This window comes from Mesocricetus auratus, unplaced genomic scaffold, assembly GCF_017639785.1.
Source record: "Mesocricetus auratus isolate SY011 unplaced genomic scaffold, BCM_Maur_2.0 Super-Scaffold_15014, whole genome shotgun sequence".
Classification (NCBI taxonomy): domain Eukaryota; kingdom Metazoa; phylum Chordata; class Mammalia; order Rodentia; family Cricetidae; genus Mesocricetus; species Mesocricetus auratus.
Window position 1 is genome coordinate 8,286,523 of NW_024429186.1, and position 24,278 is coordinate 8,310,800.

Below are 24,278 nucleotides of genomic sequence, written 5' to 3' on the forward strand. Positions count from 1 at the left end.
GCAAGCTTGAGAGGAAAAGGGATGCAGTGTGCAGGAGGATGTGACCGGATGCTTGGGACATGGACCCAGCCAGTGCTCCTGAGGTGTAGACCCTCCAGGTAGAGCAACTCCCAGCAGCACTTGGGGCCATCCCAGGGAGACAGGCTCAGGAGCCTGGGCACATGGAGCTGAATGCTGGGTCTGCAGTATTATCCCACAGAGCTCCATAGGTGTCTGTACCCATGGCTCTAGTGTGCCCAAGAACTAGGTTCCAAAGGAAGGATTTGGGGAAACACCGGGGAGGGCAGTGTGATCCTTCTGGAGGTCACAGTCCAAGGTCTCAGACAGGGGGAGGAGCTGGAATTACAGGCCTGTCAGCATGCACCAGCCTCAGCTCCCAGCATCTACAAGTCCCTGGAAAATGAATAGGTACACTCTGGCTCAAAGCCTGTTTGCCTCCCACCCTTGTCCCTCAGCACGGAGAAGCTGCAGCACATGGCTGTCTTCCCAACAGCCCCAGACAACAGCTCATGTGCCAACCGCTGGTCCCAGGCTGACCCTGGCTCTTTGGCTGTGCCCCTACCTCTGTCTTCTTAGACTCTGGCATAGAAGTGCTACCTATTTGACTGGGCTGGTTGGATAAAGTCGATCTTTCTCTGCTCCATTTAGAACCTGCTTCCCACAAGGTTGTGCCTCGCCTACTGTGAGGCTCTGCTGCCCAGAAGGCTGACAGGGGTGTCTGACCTGGGTGGGTCAGCTGCCAGTGCTCTGCAGGTCACAGCAGCCAGAAGACTCCTGTTCTCTCATCCTGCCAGATATGCCCATCATCAGCCTGGGTCTTTTCCATGAGCACCTCATGAAGGGGGTTGAAGCCTTTGAGGGTGACTCCAGAGGGAAGAAGGCTGTCCTTTCCTGGGGCAGCGAGTGAAGGGGAGGGGACTCTTACGTTTCTTGACATCTGAGGCTGGTTGAATTTTCAGGTTTATCTACCTAATATGAACTCTGGGAAGGGCAGTGATTTTCCTCTGAGCCTGTTGCCATGGAGCCCAGTTGGGGGATCAAAGGTGTTGAGGTCCAAGCCTATCCTGAATGTGATTCATAATCCACCTACTCACTCAGAACTTCCTGGGTTATCTGCTGTGAACCAGGAATCCTGGTGGTATGGATGAAATAGCATCTAAAACAAAGAAAGGTCGTTGCATCAAAACCACGTTCTGTGGTGGTTTGAGTAAGACTGTCTTTCATGAGTTCATATATTTCACCAGAGAGTGGCATTATTTGAAAGGCTTGGAAGGATGATGATGTGTGGCCTTAAAGGACTTGTCACTGGGGGTACCAGTGTCTATTTGTGTATCAGGATGCAGCTCTTACCTTCTGTTCCAGAGCAATGTGTGAGGCCAGGCACCCCACCACGATGATCGTGGACTAAACCTCTGAAGCTGTAAGTCAGCCCCAATTAAATACTTTCTTTTGCTAGATAGCGATGATGTCTGCCTTTAATCCCAGCACTTGGGAGGCAGAGGCAGGCAGGTACCTGTGAATTTGAGGCCAGCCTGGTCTACAGAGTGAGTTCTAGTACAGCCAGGGCTAAACCCTGTCTCAAGAAACCAAACAACAACAGAAAAAGTGTTTCTTTACAGCAGTAGAACAGTGACTAACACACATTCTTAAGTAGGGAGACAAAAAAAATACACAAATAAAACAAGTGTAGGGTACATCAGGAACTGTGGTAGCCAAGGGAGGCATGACCCACCTGTGCTCTGGTTCTGAGGTGATGCCTGAGGGACAGCAAAGACAGCAGCACGGTACGAAAGGGCCTGAATTAATTCCAGAGGGGGAGAGCTGACAGAATGTGATGGGGAAGTCCTGTGTGTATGTCAATAAAGCACTGTTGGCCAATAGGGAAGCGAGATAGGTGGGACTAGGAGTCCAGGAGGACTGAATAGGAGAAACACAGGGAGTCATCATGTAGCCCGCCAGGGAAGTAAGATGTCCATCCAGTAAGAGAAATACTTAGATGGGTTAAATACTTAAGTCAAAGATAGCCAGTAAGAAACAAGCAAACAGCCAACAGCTTCATAACTAATACAGCGTCCTGTGTGGTCATTTGGGGACTGTAACGGGGAAAAACCAAAGCAGCTGACAAGGAAAAGGTTTCTCTCTACAAAAATGAATATATGGGATGCTCAAGAAACAGCAAACCCATCTGCTAGGCCAGGTAGACCATAAAGATAGCACCTGAAGTCATCTAGCGGGACCCGAGCGCCTGCTGAACCGTCAAGACTCGGGCCTGCCCACTCCCGAGTCTGCCACAACCTCTAACTGCCTCTCCCACCCATCCCGTGCAGTGTGTGTCTGTGTGCATGTGTACGCGCACGCGCATGTGCGTGACATGGGTTTTTCTTTTCTTTCAGCCAAAACAACCTCAGTGATCCAGGAAGTGGGTACTGCAAGCTGTAAATATTTTAATGATGATAATTCAAATATACACAAAGGAAAATGGCATAATAAGCCAGCTTCAAATAGGCAGCAATTTTCCACAGAAATGGAAAACAGATTCATAATTGCTAAGGATGAGAAGGGAGGGTGGCAGTCAGTTCTTAGTGGGTGTAAGCTTTTATTCTGGGGATGAAGAATGAGACAGAGGTGGTGGCTATGCCCACAATGACACACTAAATGCCACCAAAGCATGCCCATTAAATGAGTGCTTTTTCTGTGGTGCCAGGCTAGTCACCATTTCAAAGAAAGCAGTATTTTTAAGATACATTTTTAAAGTGTATGGGTGTTTTGCCTACATGAGTGTCTGTGTATTACACGTGTGCCTGGTGCCGTCATAGGTCAGAAGAGGGCGTCAGACTACCTGGAACTGGTTGTGGGCCACCATCTGTGTGCTGAGAATTGAACTCAGCTCCTCTGAAAGAGCAGCCAGCAGTCTTAACTGCTGAGCTCCCGAAAGACATTTCTGGGTCTGTATCAACATCAACCGTGAAACAACGCTGACTGCTCTGTTGGAACACCACAGGGCAAACCCTGGGTACCACAGTCTTTTCCCACAAATACTGTGGTTTGTTTGTTTGCCATGCTAACTGATCAGCAATTTTTTTTCAAGTACCAGGGTTGGAACCAGGGCCTCCAGCCTGTGAGGTGAGGGTTCTCCCACTGAGCTGCCACCCCAGTTTGAGAAGGAATTAACATTACCATCTTGTCAGCTTTACAGAAATTGACTTACCCTTTCTTTTTTTTCTTTTTCGGCAGGGTTTCTCTGTATTGTTTTTGAGGCTGTCGGTCCAGCACGGCCTCGAACTCACAGAGATCCGCCTGCCTCTGCCTCCCGAGTGCTGGGATTAAAGGCGTGGGCCACCATCTCCCGGCGACCCACCTTTCTTAAAACTATTAATTTCCCAGGTCACATTCAGATGGCATTGTTATGGTCCCAAAACCATCTTCATGGGTGGACCTGTCCCACAGCAGGGAATGAAGTATGCTCATTGCTTTGGTTATGGGACCTCTAGGCGTTAATTTTTTATTTACGTTGGGGGAGGAGGGGCCTATGGGTCACAACACATGTGTGGGAGGTCAGAGGACAACTTGCAGAAGTCACTTCTCTATCATGTGGGTCCCAGGGGCAGCGAGTGTCTTTGCCTGCTGAGACAGCAAACTGGCCTTTTTTTTAAAAACATTAACGTGTAAGAGTTAGTTCTACCCTGCAGAATTGCACATATTCTAAGATGGAAGCCCATGGAAGCCAAAGAGGGTGCTTGATTCTCTCAGAACTGGAGTTAAGGACAACTGTGAGCTGCCATGTGCGTCCTGGGCAATGAGCTGGGGTCCTCGGCAAGAGCAACCAGTGCTCTTAGTGGCAGAGCCACCCTCCAGCCCTTTCTTTCTTTTCTCTTCATCTTTTTTATCCCCTCCCCCCATCAAGATTAGAATCTTACTCTTTAGACCAAGCTGGCCTTGAATTAATAATGGTTGGTCCTGTGGCTTCAGTCTCTCAAGTGTCACCTGGACGAAACCACAGCAGTGTGTTGTTATGCTGGCTGTCACTTGCACTGCAGGACAGGTACACACACACACACACACACTTCTGTGTGAGGAAAGCCACTGGGACAGGCAATCCGTGCTACCTGGATAAGACACCCTGCCCTGTGATGCGGTACTTAAAAGTGGACATGCGTGCACTGGCTGTAAATGTGTATTGCAAATGTGAAAGGAGGAAGCTAGATGCACGCATGCACACACACACTCACACACACACACTCTCTCTCACACACACACTCAAAAAAAAAAAAAAAACCAGAAGAAACAGGAGCAAAACAGCAGACAAAACCAGGAGGGAAAACCAACAAATGGGAGTCAGAGCAGGTGGTGTGCACTGTGGCCCAATGGTGCTAGGATGCACTTTGGTTCTCAGCCCCGTTAGTTTTAGTGTAGCCAATTTTTAAGTTTGTGTGCTTGCTTTTCAGACTGGGCCCCTTGTGGACCAAAGGTCACTATGTAGCTAGGAATGATCCTGATCTCCTGATCTTCCAGCTTCCACCTGCAGAGTCTGGGGTTATGGATATGTGCTGTCATTCTCTATAGTGAACAACAGTATAAACACGCCAATTAAAAGATTATCAGGGCCGGGCGTTGGTGGCACATGCCTTTAATCCCAGCACTCGGGAGGCAGAGGCAGGCGGATCTCTGTGAGTTCGAGACCAGCCTGGTCTACAGAGCTAGTTCCAGGACAGCCTCCAAAGCCACAGAGAAACCCTGTCTTGAAAAACCAAAAAAAAAAAAAAAAGCTGATCAGGGCTGGAGAGAGGTCAGCAGTTAAAAGCACAGCACTCTGTTCCCAGCACCCAGACTCATAACTATCTGTAAATCTGATGCCTCTTCCAACATTTATGGGCTCCTGCATGCACAGTGCACCTACACACACAGTAAGAAATTTTTTATTGTTGTTTTTCCACACAGGGTTTCTCTGTGACTTTGGAGGCTGTCCTGGAACTAGCTCTGTAGACTAGGCTGGTCTCGAACTCAGAGATCTGCCTGCCTCTGCTTCCCAAGGGCTGGGATTAAAGGTGTGTGCCACCAACGACTGACTCACTAAATAAATATTTTAAAAGGACAAGATTATTGCCAGACATGGTGGCACACACCTTTAATACTAGCACTCAGGAGACAGAGGCTGGTGGATCTCTGACTTAGTTAGCCTGGGGTATGACACCTGTCTCTAAAACAACGGGGCTGGTGAGATGGCTCAGCGGGTAATGGCAATTGCTGCCAAGCGTGACAACCTGAGTTCCGTCCCTAGGACGCACATGGTAGGGAGAACCGACTCTGCAAGTTGTCCTCTGACCTACTGAGTCACAGAACTCACAATGTGACTAAAATCAAAGTCAACCAAGTTGAAGGGCATAGCTACAGTGACACCAGCCAGATACTCAGAGAAAAATAAAGTTACAAGGGATGCAGGGGTCACTAACTTCTCCAGGATACAAGTTGATCTATAAAACAAACACTAACAGAAGGCTACTAAACATAAGGCCCAAACCTGATACAGCCAGAAGGGACTGACAGACCACTACTACAGCTCTTGAGTTCAATACCCCAGCCCCCGGCTCAGCCCAGTGTCGTTCGGCTTCAGTCTGGGGCCTTAGAGTTAAGTCTTTAATCCACTTTGAGAGAATAGGGTCTTGCACACATCCAGTTTTCCGAATGCCATTTATTGGTGACTTCCCTCCCTCCCCCCAGTGTGTGTTCTTGACCTGCTTGGTGAGGATTAATTGACCACTGCAAGGATGTAGTGCTGGGATTTCGATTCTGTAAGTCTGTATGTACTTGGAAAGAATCATCTCATGCGGCAGTGTGGGTCCTGCGGGTTTATCTGTCGGGTCCATCTGGATTTCCTGTCCTGGTGATCTGGTTTAAAACCGCTGCAGCTATCATTAGGCAGGCATCTTTGTCTACTGCAGAAGTAACAGTTTTATGACTCAGAAGTCCGTATTACTGACAATGGTACTCAAGACTCTTGCTATGCCACCTTTCCTTTTAATATTTCCTTAATACGTTTGGGTACCCAATGTGAGTACATGTATTTATAATGATTGTATTCTCTCAAAGAGCTGACTGTTACTGCATTCGTTATTTTATCCTGACTGTTGAGGGCTGGAGAGAGCTTGATAGTTAAGAGCACTTGCTGTTCTAATGGAAGACCTGGGCTCAGTTCCCAGGGCCTCACAGCCATCTGTAACTGCACTTCCCGGCATGCAGAGTACACAGACATACGTGCAAGCAAAACAGGCATAAAATAAAAGTACATATTAACTAGAAGGAAGCAAGTTGAGAGGGGAAGGGCTTGTTTTGGGCTGGCTATTTCAGGGGTACAGTATACCATGCAGAAGTAAAGAGATGAATGTTGACACTCAGCTCACTAGTTAACTTTCTGTGTGTGTGTGTGTGTGTGTGAGAGAGAGAGAGAGAGAGAGAGAGAGAGAGAGAGAGAGAGAGAGAGAGAGAGAGAGAGAGAGAGAGAGAGTCTGTTGGTGCTGGGATGAAGATTAAGGCCCCCGTGCTGGGTTAACAGACACCACCTCTACACTCTGTTGGTGCTGGGATGAGGATTAAGGCCCCCGTGCTTGCCCAGTAGGACTCGGCCCATTGAGCATCCTCCCCAGCTGCTCCATTTTATTCCGTTTGGGACCTGATCCCATTGACGGTGACACCCACATTCACGGTGGGTTTTCCCTCTTCAGTTATAAATCTTTCTGAAATGGTCTTCCTAAACATACCTAGATGTGTTTCCATGGTAACTCTAAAGCCCGTCAAGTTGACAAAGACAAAACCCTTGCAGCTATCAAGCAGTGAGCTTTGTCTACTGCAGAAATAACGGTTTATCTGGAATCTGACATGATAGCACAAGCCTGTGACACCTGTACACCGGCCGTGGATGCAGGAGGGTGGTAAGTTTGAGGCCAGCCAGAGCAAATAAGGCCAGTCTGAGACATACAGTGAGACCCTATCAGAAAAACAACAAAAAGCCCCCACAAAATGTCTACAGCTAGGTGTGTGGCTCACATCTGTAATTCCACGGCTCAGGAGACCAAGCTAGAAGGATCACAGTGAGTTTGAGACCATCCTCCCTGCTGCCCAGGGGTACCTGTAGGGGCTGTGAGAGCATGCTGACTACCCACACTTCTGTGAAACTAGCCCAGTGCCCATTCTCGCTGTGACTGGAAAACTGCTGAACCCTATTCTCTTTTGACCCCAATCTAATGTTGGAGACCCCAGCAGATATATTTGGCATTTAGTCAGGAAGGTCATGCAGATGGGCAGGCGGGAATCAGGTGTCACACAGCAGGAAAACGCTGTTGCCCAAGGTGGGAAGCATTTCAACCTTGAGTCTCCTTAGTGAAAAGCATTTGACCACCACGATCCAACCAATGCAGATGCAACCTGGGAGAGTTGGCAGTCTATTCCCCCCATCAGCTGTTTATTCACGCCTGGCCTTGGATGTCAAAGGTGTGGTCCCAAGGAGTGGCTGGCCTGTGCTTCTACGCAGGGGTTGTCTCCTGGGGGACTCTGGGTTATGCCTTAGGGAGCCAGAGTGGTGACCTAGCCTCAGAGGTAGGGGTCTACACTTTGCACACACTTGGCTAAACGTAATTCTGAGAAGGGACCTGGGACCCCATCTGAGGGCTTTGCACACAGGCAGCAGCCCAGGCTCCAAAGCTCAAGCGCTCGGCCCTTTTTGGCAGCCTGAATTTTGCCCCACCCTCTCCAACTGCCAGGTGTCTGTTGCTGTATGACAAGCTACACCAAAGACAACAGCTGCTACCAAAGGCCACTGTCCCTAGGGCCAGGGCTCTCACCTGGGATGGTTTGCCCACGCATACCTTGTAATGGTCTCTCCAAGGTCACTTATGTGGCCTTCTCATGGTCCCGTGACCTCTGGTGGCTTTGTACACAGGTCTGGCGGTTGATGGCCTTGTCAGTCATTTTTGCAGGTTGTCTTAAACTTCTTTACAGGATGGTAGAGTCAGCAGGAGAGCCCAATTCCTTTGCCATGCCTGTGAAGGCTCCACTGACTAAGACAATTCTGACCCAGTTCAGAGTTTGTGTATGGGAAACTGGATCCCAGTGTAGTGGCATGGGAGTTGATGGAATTCTTCCAAGTGGAGGCTAGCCCAGGTCCTTAGGTCAACGGAGATCTTAGAGGAGTAAGGTAGCTCTTGTGGGTCCCGAGTTGTCTGTTATGAGTCTGCTTCTCCATGGTACCTCAATCTCTTAAGCATCCTTGCCACTGCCAACCATCTTGCCGGGGTGTGACCCAGAGGCCCTCGCCCCAACCTTTGTTGTGCTGTGTGAACTTTTAGCCTTCAAAATTCTAAGCGATAAGCCTACTTTTCTTCCTAAGTAGTCTGCACCAAGTTTCTATAGCAAACGATAAAACACACTAACAGCCATGGAAAAACACAAGGCACACATAATGGGAAGGGATTCCATGGGGAGTCATAACCATGACGCTCTTACTTAAAAGGCGGAGAGAGAAATGTCACCAGAGGACCCTGCAGCCAGGGTAGTCACAGGCCAGATCCCATACTGGTCCTGCTGAGGCTGTCTGGTGGCACACAGGATGGTACAGACTCCGGCCTCGTAGCTGATGGACTGATGACCACTAGGTAACCTCGGGCCCCAGAGAAGCCAGAGCTTACCCTTAGAAACCAAGGACTAAGAGGACGACCTCTACAGCTTCAGAGTATGTCAAGGACCTGCCTGAAAAGGCCAGTGTGGGAAATGCAGTGAGGAGTCCCCTTAAAGTAGCCCTGAGAGTTATAGGAGGGGAGACGTGGTGGAGAGAATACTTTGTTGGGTTTTACTAATCTGAACAAACAGCAAGTCTTCACAGTATGCGGGCATGCACCCCTCAGGGCCTCTTACTCAGATAGATGAAGAGAGTGAACAAGATCACAAGACCTCGTGACACAGGGCTCAGGTAGAACAGCAGAATCTGGAAGAGAGTGGCGTGGGCATGTCTTCTCCCAAGATTCTAAGTCTTAGTTTCCCCTTCTTCAAAGGAGGGATGGCAAACATGTCTGCTGCACAGACTGAGGGCTGGAGAGAACTGGTCACAGGGAACTGGGCAGCTAAGGTGCTGTGAGCGACTTCTATCTGTGGCCATTCAGAAACTGACTAAAATAACATGTGTGTGCACACGTGTGTGGTGATGCTAGGGAGGAGCCCAGAACCTTGTACACGCTAGGCAACGCCCGTCACGGAGTCTCACCCCACCTAGCCTTTAGTTTTTCATTTTGCTTTTCTCTGTAGCTTTGGAGCCTGTCCTGGCTCTGTAGACTAGGCGGGCCTCGAACTCCTATGTTGAAAGGTTCATGATTGGGGCTGAAAGAGATGGTTCAGTGGTTCAGAGCACTGACTCTTCTTACAGAGGTCCTGGGTTCAATTTCCAGCACCTACGTGACTGCTGGCAACTGTCTGTAACTGTAGTGCCATGGAATCTGAAACCTCACACATAAAGTAGAAAGGTTCCTGCTTATGATGGGATGGATGAGGAAACTGAAAAGAGCAATGCTGGGAACTAGGTACTTGTGTGCTTTGCCAAGGCATCAACTCCAGCAGCGGATGCCTGAGGTGGCCAATGTCAGTGTTTCTGGTTTGGTGATCAGACATAAGTGCCATTCACTGAGGTAGACAGCTCAAAAGGAGGACCAGTGAATGGTGCCCGAGCACATGAACCTCACAGGAGGTAATGGGAAGAGAGGCTGAAAGAGACAGGCCACCAACTGCTCAAGGCAGTATCCCCACTTTGAGACAGGGAGAAAGGACACACAGCCCAGGAGCAGAGACTAGCCTGAGACTCCTCCATGAGTGAGCCTTGACAGCACAAGTGAAGTCAACGGAGTGCATGATAGGCATGGCCTTGACTCTACTAAGGCAAGAGATCTGACCACTTGGGATGGCATACACAGCCCTCTCTTCAAAGCCAGCACCTCCGAAAAGGCTGGGTTCTAGATTAAGTATATAGAGTATGGAGGCTGTGGGCTCTCATTTTCATATAACATCACCAGAGAGTGCTTTAAAGACACAGTACTCCTGGAGCTCTGGAGAATTCCCTATGACTCCTGCATGGTAGGGCTGTAGCCATACTTCCCTTTAGTCTGGATAGGAGCAAGTGCCAATCTCACATGAGGTAAGAAACAAGAGATGGGGGCTGGAGAGATGGCTCAGAGGTTAAGAGCACTGACTGCTCTTCCAGAGGACCAGGGATCAATTCCCAGCAACCACATGGTGGCTCACAACCATCTACAATTCAATCTGGTGTATATGTAATAAATAAATAAATCTTTAAAAAAAACAAAAACAAAAACAAGAGGTGACCTTGTAGTTACCAGCGTGTACACTTTCTGTGTTTTATTTAGACTGGAGGAAGTGCACCTGGACCTGAGGTCTTGTCTTTGATTTGGGGATCCATGGCCTTCCGTGCCTACATGAAGTTTATATACCCTCTATGCCAGTCTTTGCAAGAGTCGTTCCTACTCAAGCTAGTCTTCTAAGTCAATGGATATCAAGCTTAAACAACCCCTCTGTGCAACTGTCCTAGCAGATCCATGGCTATGTGTGACAGGAGAGTGGTCCTTGGCTAGGATCCTCCCTGCCATCTCCCCTTGCCATGTTTACTTTTGGCTTATTTCCTCTATCTCCTGCCAGGAAGCTCCAGGTTCTTCTAATCCTTACTCTTGCTCACTCTTGTTCTGTCCCTCTGGCCACCACAGTCTGACATACAACTCTTGGAGCCTTATCTTGTCTCTGGGATGCGGCCTTCAGGTTCCTCTCAACATGTGGCATTTTCTCAGGACAAGCTCTACAGACACAAACTTGCTATGCCCTTCCTGCCAGGAGTTCCTGCAGCACTGGCTCTGAGCTGTGGACTACAGGATTTTCCCTTTCTGTTATTTTAGGCTGTTAGTGCTGAGGCTGCTGGTGGGCCCTCTCACTCTTACAAAACCTCCTAGTTGATGCAGGCATCACCCACCCACTTACTGCAATGCAGGTTTGAACCTTAGATTCCTGTAGTAGTTACCCACTGCAGTGTAGACCACGTTACCCAAAGGCTTGCTTGCTAAATAAAGGCTTCAGTACCAACTTGGAATTGACAAGAAGTAAAGGAACCTTTGAAAGGTGGGATCTAGCCAAAGTCTTTAGGTCACTGGGGACCAGTGGCTTACCGGGGATCATGGGAGTGCTGGCCTTTGGTCTTCCTGTTTGTTCTTTTTGGCCCTGGCTTGGACAGCTTTGTTCTGCCACTTTCTTTCCATGGTGTGTTACTTGCTCTTACCACTGGTCAAAAGAAGGGGGTCAACAGGCTACACACCATGAGACTGTCAAAAAATTTGAGGGCAAATGGTCATGAGTAAAAACCTTCACAACTGGGCCGGGTGGTGGTGGCACACACCTTTAATCCCAGCACTTGGGAGGCAGAGGCAGGCGGATCTCTGTGAGTTCGAGGCCGGGCTGGACTGACAGCCTCAAAACAATACAGAGAAACCCTGTCTCGTAAAACAAAACAAAACAAAAAACAAAAAAACCTTCACAACTGTGGGCTAATAACCCTTTCTATGTAAGTTAATTTACCTTAGGCATTTATGAATGCAGAGAAAGCTCAGTAATGCATTATTTCAGCCAGGAAAGGGAAGGGCACAGAAGCTGCCAGTATCCCTCACGCTGCTCAGGTACTGAACCATATGTGGTTAGGTTTTGCTGACCAGAAACAAAAAGGCAGTAGTCTGCCCCTTCACTGCCTTAGACCAGGGACTATGCAGAGCCCAGCCTCTAGGACGTAGTCAAGCTGACAAAAGAAAAACTGTTAATAAGGGAAACAACCTCTTACGGTAACACCACACACTTTATGAAATATACACTGTACTTTGATGCCTGGTAACCACACACAAGAAGACTATCAGAATATTGTGGTAGATCTAAAAGCTAAGGACAATAGCCTCCTCCAACCCCCAGCTGCCTGTCCCACAAGGTCAAATATTGGGGCAGTAACACCATCAGAAACCCAAGGCCTTCTTGGAAGGGGAGAAAAACATCCCATTCTGTAGCAAGATAGACATGGGGATGCAAAAATTGTTTTGTTTCATATTTTATTACATCAATGGCTTGAAAATTTTTTATTTAACTTCAGCAAATATTGGAAATAGAAAAATGAATTCTGCAGAATTTCACAAATAAATTTCCCAATCTCCACTAACAAATGTTATAATCCAATGGCTAAGCAGTGATAATGCTATGGACATTCACCACAATGACTGTGCTGAACTATAAAACAAGCAAAGAGAGACATGGAAATATTACTTACAACAGCATTATTACAACATATTTTCTTTAAAATTTTAACATGGATTTTATCACTCCAAAAGATATACAGCATTTCCGTTATATTTGCAAACTTAACCTTATACATCTTTTAAAATCTTGAAAAATTTTAAGCAATCTAAAAAGCACTTAGCAAAGTTTTAAGTCTACATAATGGAATGCTATCCACTCCAGTATAAATTTTCATCTTAGAGAAGGTGACTGTAAACACTCATTATTTTACAACATGCATAGACTCTACTGACCTTCCTTCTGAACTGTAACGCTCCTGCAATTGTGCTTTACTACAGTGAGAAGAAGCTGCAAAGACCAGGGAGTGGCGGGAGGAGCATTGCACACGGTCATTAGGCTCAGATGATCTACCTGCCTTTAGTCGATCTGAGGCAAAGTTGACTTGATACTAAAAACTTGAATCCTGGGTCACTAGGTGTACAAACAGGATAGACACGAGAGAAAGACAGGCTCTGTTCTGTCTCTCCTTTGCTTACATGGAAGCAGGGATCCAGTTAGTGTAATGCACTGTTGGACTTATTTTTGGTGTGCAATTATACCAATAGTACATCTGATATTTAGAATGATAAAAGCAGGGTATAGTTGCAATTTAAAGTGACAATGAACTCACTTAGAGTGGTGTGTAGTACTGAGGAAACTATATAAACAGAAAACAGCTGCTTCATTATTCCACAGTAAGCTTTCTCACCTTCTGTTTTTTGATTACGGTTGTGACCGTCATGGGGAGGGTCTTATAAGAACTGTCAAATCCACCTTTAGGGAGCTGTCTTGACAAACAAAGAGGCGGTGGGAGGGCTACACGGACTCTGCTCCTGCTGACACAGCACCTAACTGGGACACAGAGCTGATCAGCACAACTGAGGCATGGGAAGCCCAGCTAAGAGCAATGTACAGAATTGATCACTGCTGCTGACCAGTCAACACAACATTCAAGTAACAGGGTGTTTAAGTGGGTAAGTGAAAAGAATTACCTAAACACTTTACAGGTCTATATAAAATTAAATAAAACAAACTTTTAATGCATACGCAATACAGTTTATATCTTTAGGGATCTCTAAACTAAAAGTTAGACTATTATTTGTGTCCATGATACTATATTTTGCACAATAACTTATATTTAGAAGATTTTCCCACAAAAATATATAATTATGACATTCACATTGATAATTTTTAAGAACACAAAGCTTAAGTGACATTCCATCAGAAGCAGGCATCATGTCCAAACCTAACCTGCTGATGCACCTAATTTTTGACATGTTGAACAGTCACAGTTCAAGACCAGAGCCCTCAGCTTTGAAAGCTAAGTGATTTCTTGGATTTACATCACTGCAGACTGTGTCATGAGACGCTTAAAACATGGAGACTATTCCAACAGCAGCCAGGCAAAGACCACTTTCCCCCTTTTGTCATGAAATGAAAATGGCATGCCTATCTCTTTCCCTTGGAGAAAAAGCCAAAATCAGCTACTCTGATCACAATCACTCTGACACCCGACTTGTCCCGGCTGCTTGGAACAGGAAAGGACAGGACAGCAGAGTGAGCTTGGTGCCCGGCACTGCCGCTCTGCCCATCACACCGGCCAAGGTGATCGAGTCTAAGCACTGCCCAGAGGGAGCAACTCTTAAGAAAAGTAGCCCGGGCACAAAGACATAGAGCCACTGGCAGAGCGAGAAAGCCATTGTAGCAACCACCACGCTGCGTCTGCTCACTCGAGAGAGGACATGCAAAAAGATGGCGAGCAGGGCTTCATCAGGCGCCTTAGTGTCTCTGTGAGTGAAGCGCAAAGCGCGGCTGACCTCCGACCCCATCATATTTTCATTCCCTTTCTGTTACACAGCAGGGTTATGATACACACAGAGAAAAGCTGACTCCTCACTAGTGTAGCTCTGTCACCTGTCCCTACACAGGAACAGTGGGCTGTGCCTCGCACTGCTCCACAGACTCTCGACCAATGGGCACCTGGTGTGGGACAGATGAAGAAAGTCCCTCTATATTCTCCTTTGGAATGACCTTTCTCCAGTCCTCTCAAAAAGAATGTACACCCCACCCCCAGTCTAGATTTCTAGAGCTGAACCTCTTTCTAAAGAGAACAGCTAACTTAAAAAAATTAAAAAAAAAAAAAAGAAAGGTGCTTAGGAGTCAAAACATCGAATTTTAATTGCATATTTTAAATTCGTAAGAACTCCGTTCATACCTTAAAGCATCTACTTTTTTTTTTCCTTTTTGGTATTGAAAGCAGAAAAAATATTCAGACACTGCAAATAACAACAAAAGATATTTCCACATGGTTAGTGCAGTCTCAACTGGCCACGGATGCTAGAACGCAGTCTGGCCGGCTGCTCCTCAACCCCCTGCAGGCCCACAGTCTGCTAAGAGAGCAAAAGTGATTCTGGAAGTCTCAGAACATTTATTAGAAATCTTTGCTTGTTCCTAGTCTAAACAGATGGCATCGTACACCACTCTGTAGAATGCTTCTTTTCGTGTCGGTCTCACTAAGCAACACATCCATCACTTTTCTGTCCTGTCTGCTGCTGAGAGAGGTGTGGTGCATGTGTGGTCACACCACTACACAGATGACACAACACACGTGGGGTGACAGCCGATGGCCAGGCACACCAAGAGGAGGAGCACTAATGCGCACAGCATCTAGAAAAAACATCCCTAGCTTCCCTCATGTCCTCTCCTGAGCTGACCTGATGTTTCAAGTCAAATCTGCAGAAGCTCTCCCCATCTGCTACACCTCAATGATGTCATCTTTGGCAAGCAATAAACGTTAAATAAGACACTTGAACAGAAAAGCGATTGATAACATGGTTGCCAGAAGGAGAAGGCACCAATTCCAAATGTACAAGCACCAGGTACAGTGATATGAACCAAATCTCTCGGAGTTGGGTGATGATAGTGGTAGTTTGGTAATCAAGAGGAGATAGGGTGTACCCACATCCTGGGATTCCAATGCTGAAGGCTGAAGGCAGAAAGAAAGCATTGAGGTCCATGTTCCCATTAAGCTACAATGTCAAGGACAGTTGCTGCAAATGAGCTTTTTTTTACTCTTGGAAATGGAGAAGAGGAAAAGAGTTAGGGGAGAGGAAGGGGGGAAAAGAGCCACCTGATTTATAAACCATAACTCTGCCCTCTGTTTAGGGAAACAGAAGTCATATCAGGGAGCTTGGTATGACAAAGGTTACAATGTGGTCTGCCAATGGGCTGTGATTTCCAAAGAAGCATGATATTACTTAGGTGGCTGCCCCAGAGAAGGGGAGAAATTTTCTAGAAGGCCAACTAGGCCTTCTGGAATTACACTATGCACAAAGTAGAAACTGCAGGCCATGCAGGAACAGAGCTGGGCCTTTCAAGACTACCTGTTCTGAAGCTGTTGACTGGGAGGGAGAGCTGCCACTGACGGGGCTCGGGCGAGCCAACTGGAGGGTAGGTCCCAGACTGGAGGGTGTGCAGGCCGTGGGTCCCCCAGCCCGTAGGCAGAATGAGATGCAATGGAGCTCTCTGGGAAGTCGTTCCAACATGGAGCAACGAGCAAAGAATTAAGGCAGATGTAGCACAGGACTGGAAGTGTATGCCTTTTTTGGTAATAGCTGCTTGTCCACAGAGATGTGATGCAGATGGCTAGGTGATGTCTTGTAATACCTGATATCTGGATAACATGTCGTCCATACCAAGTGTTCAAAGCTACCAGCAGTTTTCATGAGGCAGATGCGTATCTTACGTCGAGGACAGAAGCAGCCTGAAGGAGGAGAAAAAGGAAGGAGTGAGACCAGCCATCAGCACAGCTCTGGCAGGCTCCACCAGGGAGCAGGGGTGAACTCAACAAGCCTGCACTGCAGGACAAGCATCACACTCCCAGGGCAGGGGTGCTGGCCCACCTTCCTGTCTTTCTCATTCTGAGCATCCCTATCTGCAGAGGTACACAACAGCAATGCTTTCTCCACAAGGTTAGATAAGTCAGCCATCTTCCCTCCTAACTGACAGCTCTGGTGAAATCAGTGTCACTACCTCCAAAATCACAATGCTAGTCATTGCCACAGAAGTTCCAGCAAACACAGGACCAGAGCCGTCTTTACCAACTTAAGCTAGTCAGGCCCAGACAGCATTAAAAACTCGAAGGTGGCTGCTGGACATCACTAAGAGCTCCTAAAGGCATGCAGACTCATCCATAGCAATGGCTAACACTTGAGACCGGCCTAAGTCGTAGGACACAACTCAGCAGTCCCTGATGGCCTTTGTCACAAGTGTAGAGGGAAGCCAGGATGGAGATATGGTGTCTGTAAGTCAGTGACAAGCTACTTGAGCCAGCTGCTGAGTGACTGAACTATAAGACATTTCAGCAGCCCTAAGCATGGTCTGCAGGGAGACCACCCCTTCCAGATTTACCTCATCTTCTTCCTCAGGGATCTTGGCAGAGCTATCAGGGGACTTGACAGGCTTCTGGTTACTGGGCCCATTGGTCTCATCTTTACCGTGTTCTGCTTCCCATTCTTGTAAAACTTCATCTATGTTGAAGCGACGCCGATAATTTACAAAAAAGTTTTTCACCTGAACGACTGACTTGTTCCCAATCACATCAGAGATTGCTTGAAAATCTCGTCCATATTTCCTGATGGCTAAGGACAGAAGAGAATACTTTTAAAAGAATAATTTTAACGTAAGAGAAAACATTTGTATTCATTTTTATGTGTGTGAAAGTTTTCCCCATGTGTGTGTCTGCACACTACTAATATCCTGCAGCAGGCAGGGGTCAGAAGAAGTTGTTAGATTTTCTAAAACTAGAGTTACAAAAGGCTATGAGCTGCCCTATGGGTCCTGGGAATTGAACCTTGGTCCTCTGGAAGAGCAGCCAGTGATCTTAACCATTTTTAAAAATCACAACTCAGGTCGGTGAGGGGGCTGAATGGATAGAGCACTTGCTGATGACCTGAGCTTGATCCTTGAAACCCACCAAAAAGAACCAAAACCACACCCACACCCAACCACACACACACACTAATCACACACCCCCAACAACACCCCCAACCACACCCACATCCCAATCACATACACACCCCAACCACACAAAAGCACAACAATAAAAACTCAACTGATGCTAGCAACCCACCATAGCAGTTTTACCCATAGACACTATCTCAGTGTGTTACAGCAATAGAAACGCATGGCAGTCACCTTTAGTTAACAGATGACAGCACACAAATCTAGTAAAGTCCTGTCCACTAGAAACCTTTCTTAAAGCATGTCACTATCATACAAGTTGCTGAGGTTCCTGTCAAGAGCCTCATGGCTGTGGGCATTCTATTTTGGCTTTTCAGAATCCTAAGTTTGAGAAACATTTCCTGTCTTAAAATGCTAATACTCGCCGGGCGGTGGTGGCGCACGCCTTTAATCCCAGCACTTGGGAGGCAGAGGCAGGTGGATTTCTATGAATTGGAGGCCAGCCTGGTCTACAGAGCACGTTCCAGGACAGCCAGTGCTACAAAGAAAGTAAATAAATAAATAAATAAATAAATAAATAAATAAATAAATAACATGGGCTGAGGCTGTTTCACAGTGGTACAGCATCTGCCTAGCATAGCCCTGGGTTTAGTCCTCAACAACACATACACACAAGTACACATACCTAGGAGAAAGACACAGCTATGATACTGTAAGCTTCCACACAAGTGAAGTAATAGAATGGAACTAATAGAATGAAACATGACATTTCCCAGGTGCTAAAGAGAGCTCCCTCATACCTTGTACGGCGAGAAGCTGTTCTTCCGTAGTCCATCGTGCATTGCATTTCTGAATGACCTAGATATTCAAATGGATTTTCAACTTATTACATGCATTTTATGGCAGTTAAATGAACTGGGTTCCGAAAATTATGTCTTTGTCTTTCCAAATCAAGGCACATTGGAGACATGTACCATACAGATACCAGAATTTTAAGCACATAAACTCAGCCCTAATTCCGAGATAAATATAATCCTACCTCTGGAAGTCGGTAAGGCTCTATTCCACCATCAAGCTTTTCTTTAAGAGCACTGTTTGTCTGCTTAATGTTCTGAATCTAAGAGAGAAAAAGAGTTCCATTTTTAAGATAGAGAGCTAGAAAAGACATCTTAGATGGGGAAATGGCAAAATTCCCATTAGCCTAACTGACCAAGGGCAGCCTCTGTCTTCTCATGAATTATCCTTCTACCCACAGGTGTGCGGACTCAGCACCTAGCTTTTCTACTTATGAGGGGGAGGGAGGGAGGGAGGGAGGGGGAGGAGGGAGGGACGGAGACAGAGGGAGAGACACAGAGACAAAGACACAGAGAGAGGGGGGGAGGGAACGACAAAAATTAAGCCATGTTATTTAATTCCCCCCCGGAACTCCAAGGACGGGGCATTTCTATATTGTATAATGGGATAGAACTCTTAGAGAACTTTTTATTAAAAACAAAAAACACAGAAGCAGTAAGAAAACCAAGGAATAAATAGGTTGATTTTGATAAATAAAACATCAAAGATATTCAGGAGCAGCAGGTATTACAAAAAAAGAAAGAAAGAAAGAAAGAAAGAAAGAAAGAAAGAAAGAAAGAAAGAAAGAAAGAAAGAAAGCTTACCAGCAAAGGAACATCTAAAGAGAGAAAAGAGAGTTTGGAGTAGGAGGGGCAAGGTATACCCTTCCTCCTTGTCCTGGAGATTGGCACAAGACCAGACTCTACCACTAATGCATAGAGACACACATACATGCAGCCCTGGTCGGCTAGGCTAATTTGGAACTTGCAGTGTATGCTAGACTGGCTTTGAACATGTTACCTTCCTATCTCAGCTTCCTCAGTGGTACTTACAGGCCTATGTCACCAGGTCCTGCTTACTACCCTGTTCTGTTTCTCTTCTCTTACAAGTTACTATGGTGTGTGAGTATGACGTGTGAGCATGCTTGCATATGCAGTCAGGAGACAGCTCAGTGCAGCTGGTTCTCTCTCTCCTTCTGTCACCTGGGCTCTGGGGAACTCAGAGAGCCAAGTTTATGTGATGAGCACCGTAACTGGAGCCTCTTTGTCACCCTTCATCTGGCTTCTTAAACAGCCTTTTATACTGACAGATTTTCTTTTTCTTTTGGTCTGCCCTGTTTTCTCAAAACAGTCTCACAATATAGATTGGCTGCCCTGGAACTCACTCTGTAGACCAGGATGGCTTCAAACTCCGAGATCTGCCTGCCTGAGATTCCTGAGTGCTGGGAATCACCACCTCTGGCTCCAATATACTCTTTTGAAACTCCATTTCTGTCAAGTGCTTATGGGGTGGGTTGTTTTTTTGAGACAGGGTCTTACTCTGTAGCCCAGGCTGGTTCCAAACTTGTGGCAATCTTGCCTTAGACTCAAAAGTTCAGGGCTAAGAGTAAGAGTTGGAGGCCAGCCTGGCATAGAAAGTAAACCTTGTTTTCAGAAAAAAACAGCAAAGATGGATGGAGAGGTGGAATCTAGGATTTGGGAGTCAGAATAAAACAGGTTAAGGACTGGTTAAGGAAAGAAGCACTTGCTATTCTTCCAGAGGTCCTGAGGTCCTGAGGTCAATTTCCAGCAACCATATAGGGGCTCACAACCATCTATGTTGAGATCTGGTGCCCTCTTCTGACCTTTAGGTAGAACACTGCATAGGTAATAAATAAATGGATAAACCTTAAAGGGGGGCAGAAATTAAAATAGGTCAGTCGGCAAGCTATGGCCAACTGGAAAGGAAACTGAATAAAAATCGGGATAAAGCTGTGTGTAGCATTTAAAGAAAAAGCAAAGTAACCCACATGGCTGGTCCAGGGGCCTCCCCGTGCCTCCCCTCTGTTTCTATTCTACTCATATCTTGTACACAGGGACCCTCTCTCCGTGAGGCCACTGATTCTCCGCAAACTTATCCACTGAGGAAACAAGCACTGTCTTCACAGTTGCCCTGTTCCTGAAAACCAGGAGCAGAGCATAGGGTGCCAGCAAGCAGCCGTCTGGGGCCTCTGGTAGAAAAGTCTTGTTTCCCTGCCTCCATTTCCTTTTCTTACTGCCCTGAATATAGATTCCAGCATTACAAAATAGCTTCTGCAGCTTTCACAGAAGGCAACAGCAAAAAGCTGAGACTCTCAGAAGAGAGAGACTAAAACAAACTGGATCCATAAGTGTCCCTGGACAAAGAACTTACAATAGCAACTATGACGCTCAGACTCCTTGAAATGGTGTTAATCAGGTTTTCTGTCTCTCTGATTTACCTGCAAAGTAACCATCCCTGTAACTGTTATTTTAACTCTAGAAGTGCAACTAAGCACCTGCCTCTTCACTATCATGTTAGGCTCTAAGCCCTCCCTCTACAAAATTTTCAAAGTAAAAGCACAGAATGTTCTTTGGTGCCACATCCGGTGACCGAGGAGAGCCTCTTCTCGCTCACCACTGGGTCCTCCCTCGGCACCTTCCCCACTGCACAGCACTGACAATGCCCTGGGCACGGCAACCCCAGCAGATCTGCAAGGATCAGCCCCAGGATTAATCTCCTCATTTGAAAAGAGGTCTCTAGGAAGATTAAGAGATTCTCCTAAGATCTGGGCATAGCTCTGCTGACAGCAGGCTACAGAGCTGTCCTGACTCTAAATGGATGCTTGGTCCCTGTCCTGTGCCTCCTTGAACCAAATGAAAGACAGAGCCATCAGCTCCACCCTTCTGGAAACCACCAGAAGGTCTGACCACCTTTGACTGCTGGTTTCCAATCACTTAGTCTTAACTCCTCAAGAGGTGGGAGGAGAAAGGGGAGGAGAAGAGGAGAAAAGAAGGGGAAGAGAGAAGCCCTAATGAAAGACCCATTCTACATCGCAGACACAAACAACCACAAAAAACAATTCAAAATACTATCTATGAACTGGTCTCAGGTACAACTCCCATCGCTGACACTCTCCCAACAAAACACTTCTATTACAAGAACACCCAACATGTACTAAATATCTTGGAGTAATTCTAAGCCTTGCACATCAAAAATGATACAGCATAAAAAAATTAAAGACCTGAATAGGTGGAGGGACATACCATCTTAACTCATCAGAAAATACAATAAAGATATTAATTTGATAGCTATCAACAAAATTTCAATCAAAATTCTGGAACATTTTCCTCCTGAAAATTGAAAAGGTGACACAAATTTGATATGGAAATACAAGGGTCAAGGACAATTAAGACCTAGGAGACTTTACTGTCACACACACAAATTTATAAAGCACAAGACATCAGGGTACTATGTGGTTTGTGAAGGACAAACAACCCAACAAAAGAACAAAGAACACAAAATCAGAAGGTCTGTTTTTAAACAAAGGCCTCACTGCTTCTCAGTGAAAGTACTTTTTCAGTAAAAAAAAAAAAAAAATAGATGCCCATACTTACTTACATGTAACACCACACCCAGGAAAACACTGATAGACTGAAGATCAAAATACAAAAGCTGAAACAATGATGCTAAGATGACACTCAACACATCTTCATTACCTGGGGAAAGGTTCTTTTAAAAAAAGATTTGCTGGGTGGTGGCTCATGTCTTTAATTCTATCAATCAGGAGACAGAGGCAGGTGGATCTCTGTGAGTTCAAGGTCAGCCTGATTTAAAGAGTAAGTTCCAGAACAGTCTGGGCTACATAGAGAAAACCTGTCTTGAAAAACAAACAAACAAAAATATTTATCCCTATTTTATGTGTATAGGTGTTTGGCCTACATATATGTGCACCAGGGTACAAGCTTGGTGTCTGTGTAGGTCAGAAGATTCCCTGGGTTCCCTTGGAGTTACAAATGGTTGCAAGCTACTATGTGGGCACTGAGAATCAAAACTCAGGTCCTATTTAAGAAGCTGCTCTTAACCCCTGGAGAAAGTTCTGACCAGGATTTAAAACCTACTAATCTGAGAGGGAAGATTGAGAATTTCAGAGAATGGGGGAGGGACAGAGTGGCAAATGATCTAATGAGACAGGTGGGAAACCATTCACAACCTGGAAAAGGAAACACACAGAGAGGCAGGAACACATTGAGCTAGAGCTTCACTGTGAAGAGCACAATCCAGGAGAGAACCAGGACAAACACCGGGCAGACATACTATGAAAAGAGGACAGCCCAAGGGCCAACCAATAAGAAACAAGGTAAGCAATGTCTACAAAGCCCAAGGAGACCTCATCACAATGCACCAGAGAAAAGCCAGTTTAAAGACAACTGTTGTCAACAATGTAGAACTACCATTGTCAGTGAAGATGACCGTGTCACTCTGAGGAATATTTCTGTTGTCTCTGCTGGTAGGGTGAAGGAGGTACACAGTGAGTAGAGGTTGGGGAGGTTGCACCTGTAACACACAGCTTAGTCCAAAGAGGGAAATGTAGGTGGGAAATGCTGGTATGGTACAACCAAAATACATAGACACTGACAAGATTACTCTGAAAAACCCTGAACATATGACGATCCAACAGAGATGTGCTCTACAGAGACACAAGCATAATGTACCAAATACGTAACATTCATGGTAACAGTTTGTGTAATGGCCCCAAATTGGAAAAAACCAATGTCTCCCATAGTATAATGTATTGCTAGTAGACTATTTCCACAGCAAACAGAAAAAACAGATCAAAAGTAACTGCTTTATAAAACACAGGCAAATTTCACACACTGAGAAAAAGCCGTAAAAACAAACATTTTCTTATGTTTATTTTTTGATAATATAAAAAGTAGACTGAAACTATCTGTGAGGGTTCTTTTGATGGTGGTGGAAACCACACATAAGGCTTCTCACATGCTGACCACACTACAAGCGTCAGCCTAGACCTCTGACTGGGCTGGTGGTTTATCCCAGTGGTGAGTGCTTGCCTAGTACTTCCCTGGGTTCAGTCCTCAGTTCCAGAAAAGAGAAAAACAAAACAAAACAAACAAAACCAAACCAAAGTTAAGTGGCACATATTACCTAAGCCAGGCGGTGGTGGCATAAATCTTTAATCCCACCACTCAGGAGGCAGAGGCAGGTGGATCTCTGAGTTTTGAGGCCAGCCTGGTCTACAAAGTGAGTTCCAGGACATCCAGGACTACATAGAGAAACCCTGTTTTGAAACAAAACAGACCAAAACCCCCAAAACAAATCAGAATAATGGCCTGTCCTGGGGGTAGCACAGACGGAGCTCCAGAGGCCTGATGGAATAGTGGTGAAGGGGAACTTCCTGGTCCACACACATTACTTGAGTGGGTTGATGTAAAAATCTTTGGAGCACACACACAAATACACAGACAAAGCAATTACTTTAAGCTACATAAATAGCCACATGCATTTCTCTATCAAATAGCTCAATTTAAAGGTAATTTTTAGAGGGAAAGGGCAATACCCAAGATCTTCTGCCCAGTTCCTTAGAAATAAAATGCTGAGGGCTCACAGGTAAAGGCAATCTGAGTTCAATCCTAAACTCCATGAAAAGGCAGAAACAAAGACTCAACTCCACAAAGCTGTCTTCTGACCTTCACACATCACACATAATCACCAACCCCCAATACTAACAGATATTTTAAAAAGGGAAACAAATACTCTTCTGACACCTCTAGGACTGCAAGGCCTGGGTAAACAATGACTTTCCCTATGCTGGGCTGGCAGGTACCTGTCGTTTGATGGAGACCAGTTCCATGTCCAGCTGTCTCAGCACCGTGGTTGCAGCAGTAGCATTAGCAGACACAGCCTCCACATCTTCTTGGGAAAGAAACATTCCTTTTGGAGGTTTCCTTTTGGCTCTGTTTTTAGCTTGTGTACTATGCTTTTCTTTTTTGACCTGAGGAATTGTCTCAGCAGGGGGCACCTGTATGACACACATATTTAGTAAGTGAAATTAAAAAACAAAAATGTCAAGTGGAGAGCAGTAATAAGCACGTGTCTTTAACATGGCCCCA

The 24,278-nt window shown here is 46.0% G+C and overlaps 1 protein-coding gene across 1 annotated transcript in view; it reads right to left on the minus strand.

The window, feature by feature from the left end:
• Window positions 1-12,111: 12,111 nt before the first annotated feature.
• Rcor1 (REST corepressor 1) overlaps window positions 12,112-24,278 on the minus strand; it is a 66,235-nt gene continuing 54,068 nt past the window's right edge. Inside the window, exons 8-12 of the mRNA XM_040742448.1 lie at window positions 23,993-24,187; window positions 18,353-18,430; window positions 18,114-18,171; window positions 16,762-16,991; window positions 12,112-16,114 (exon numbers count right to left, since the gene is read on the minus strand). Coding sequence (XP_040598382.1) covers window positions 16,073-16,114; window positions 16,762-16,991; window positions 18,114-18,171; window positions 18,353-18,430; window positions 23,993-24,187 — 603 coding nt within the window. The 3' untranslated portion in view covers window positions 12,112-16,072. The remainder of the gene's footprint in view (window positions 16,115-16,761; window positions 16,992-18,113; window positions 18,172-18,352; window positions 18,431-23,992; window positions 24,188-24,278) is intronic.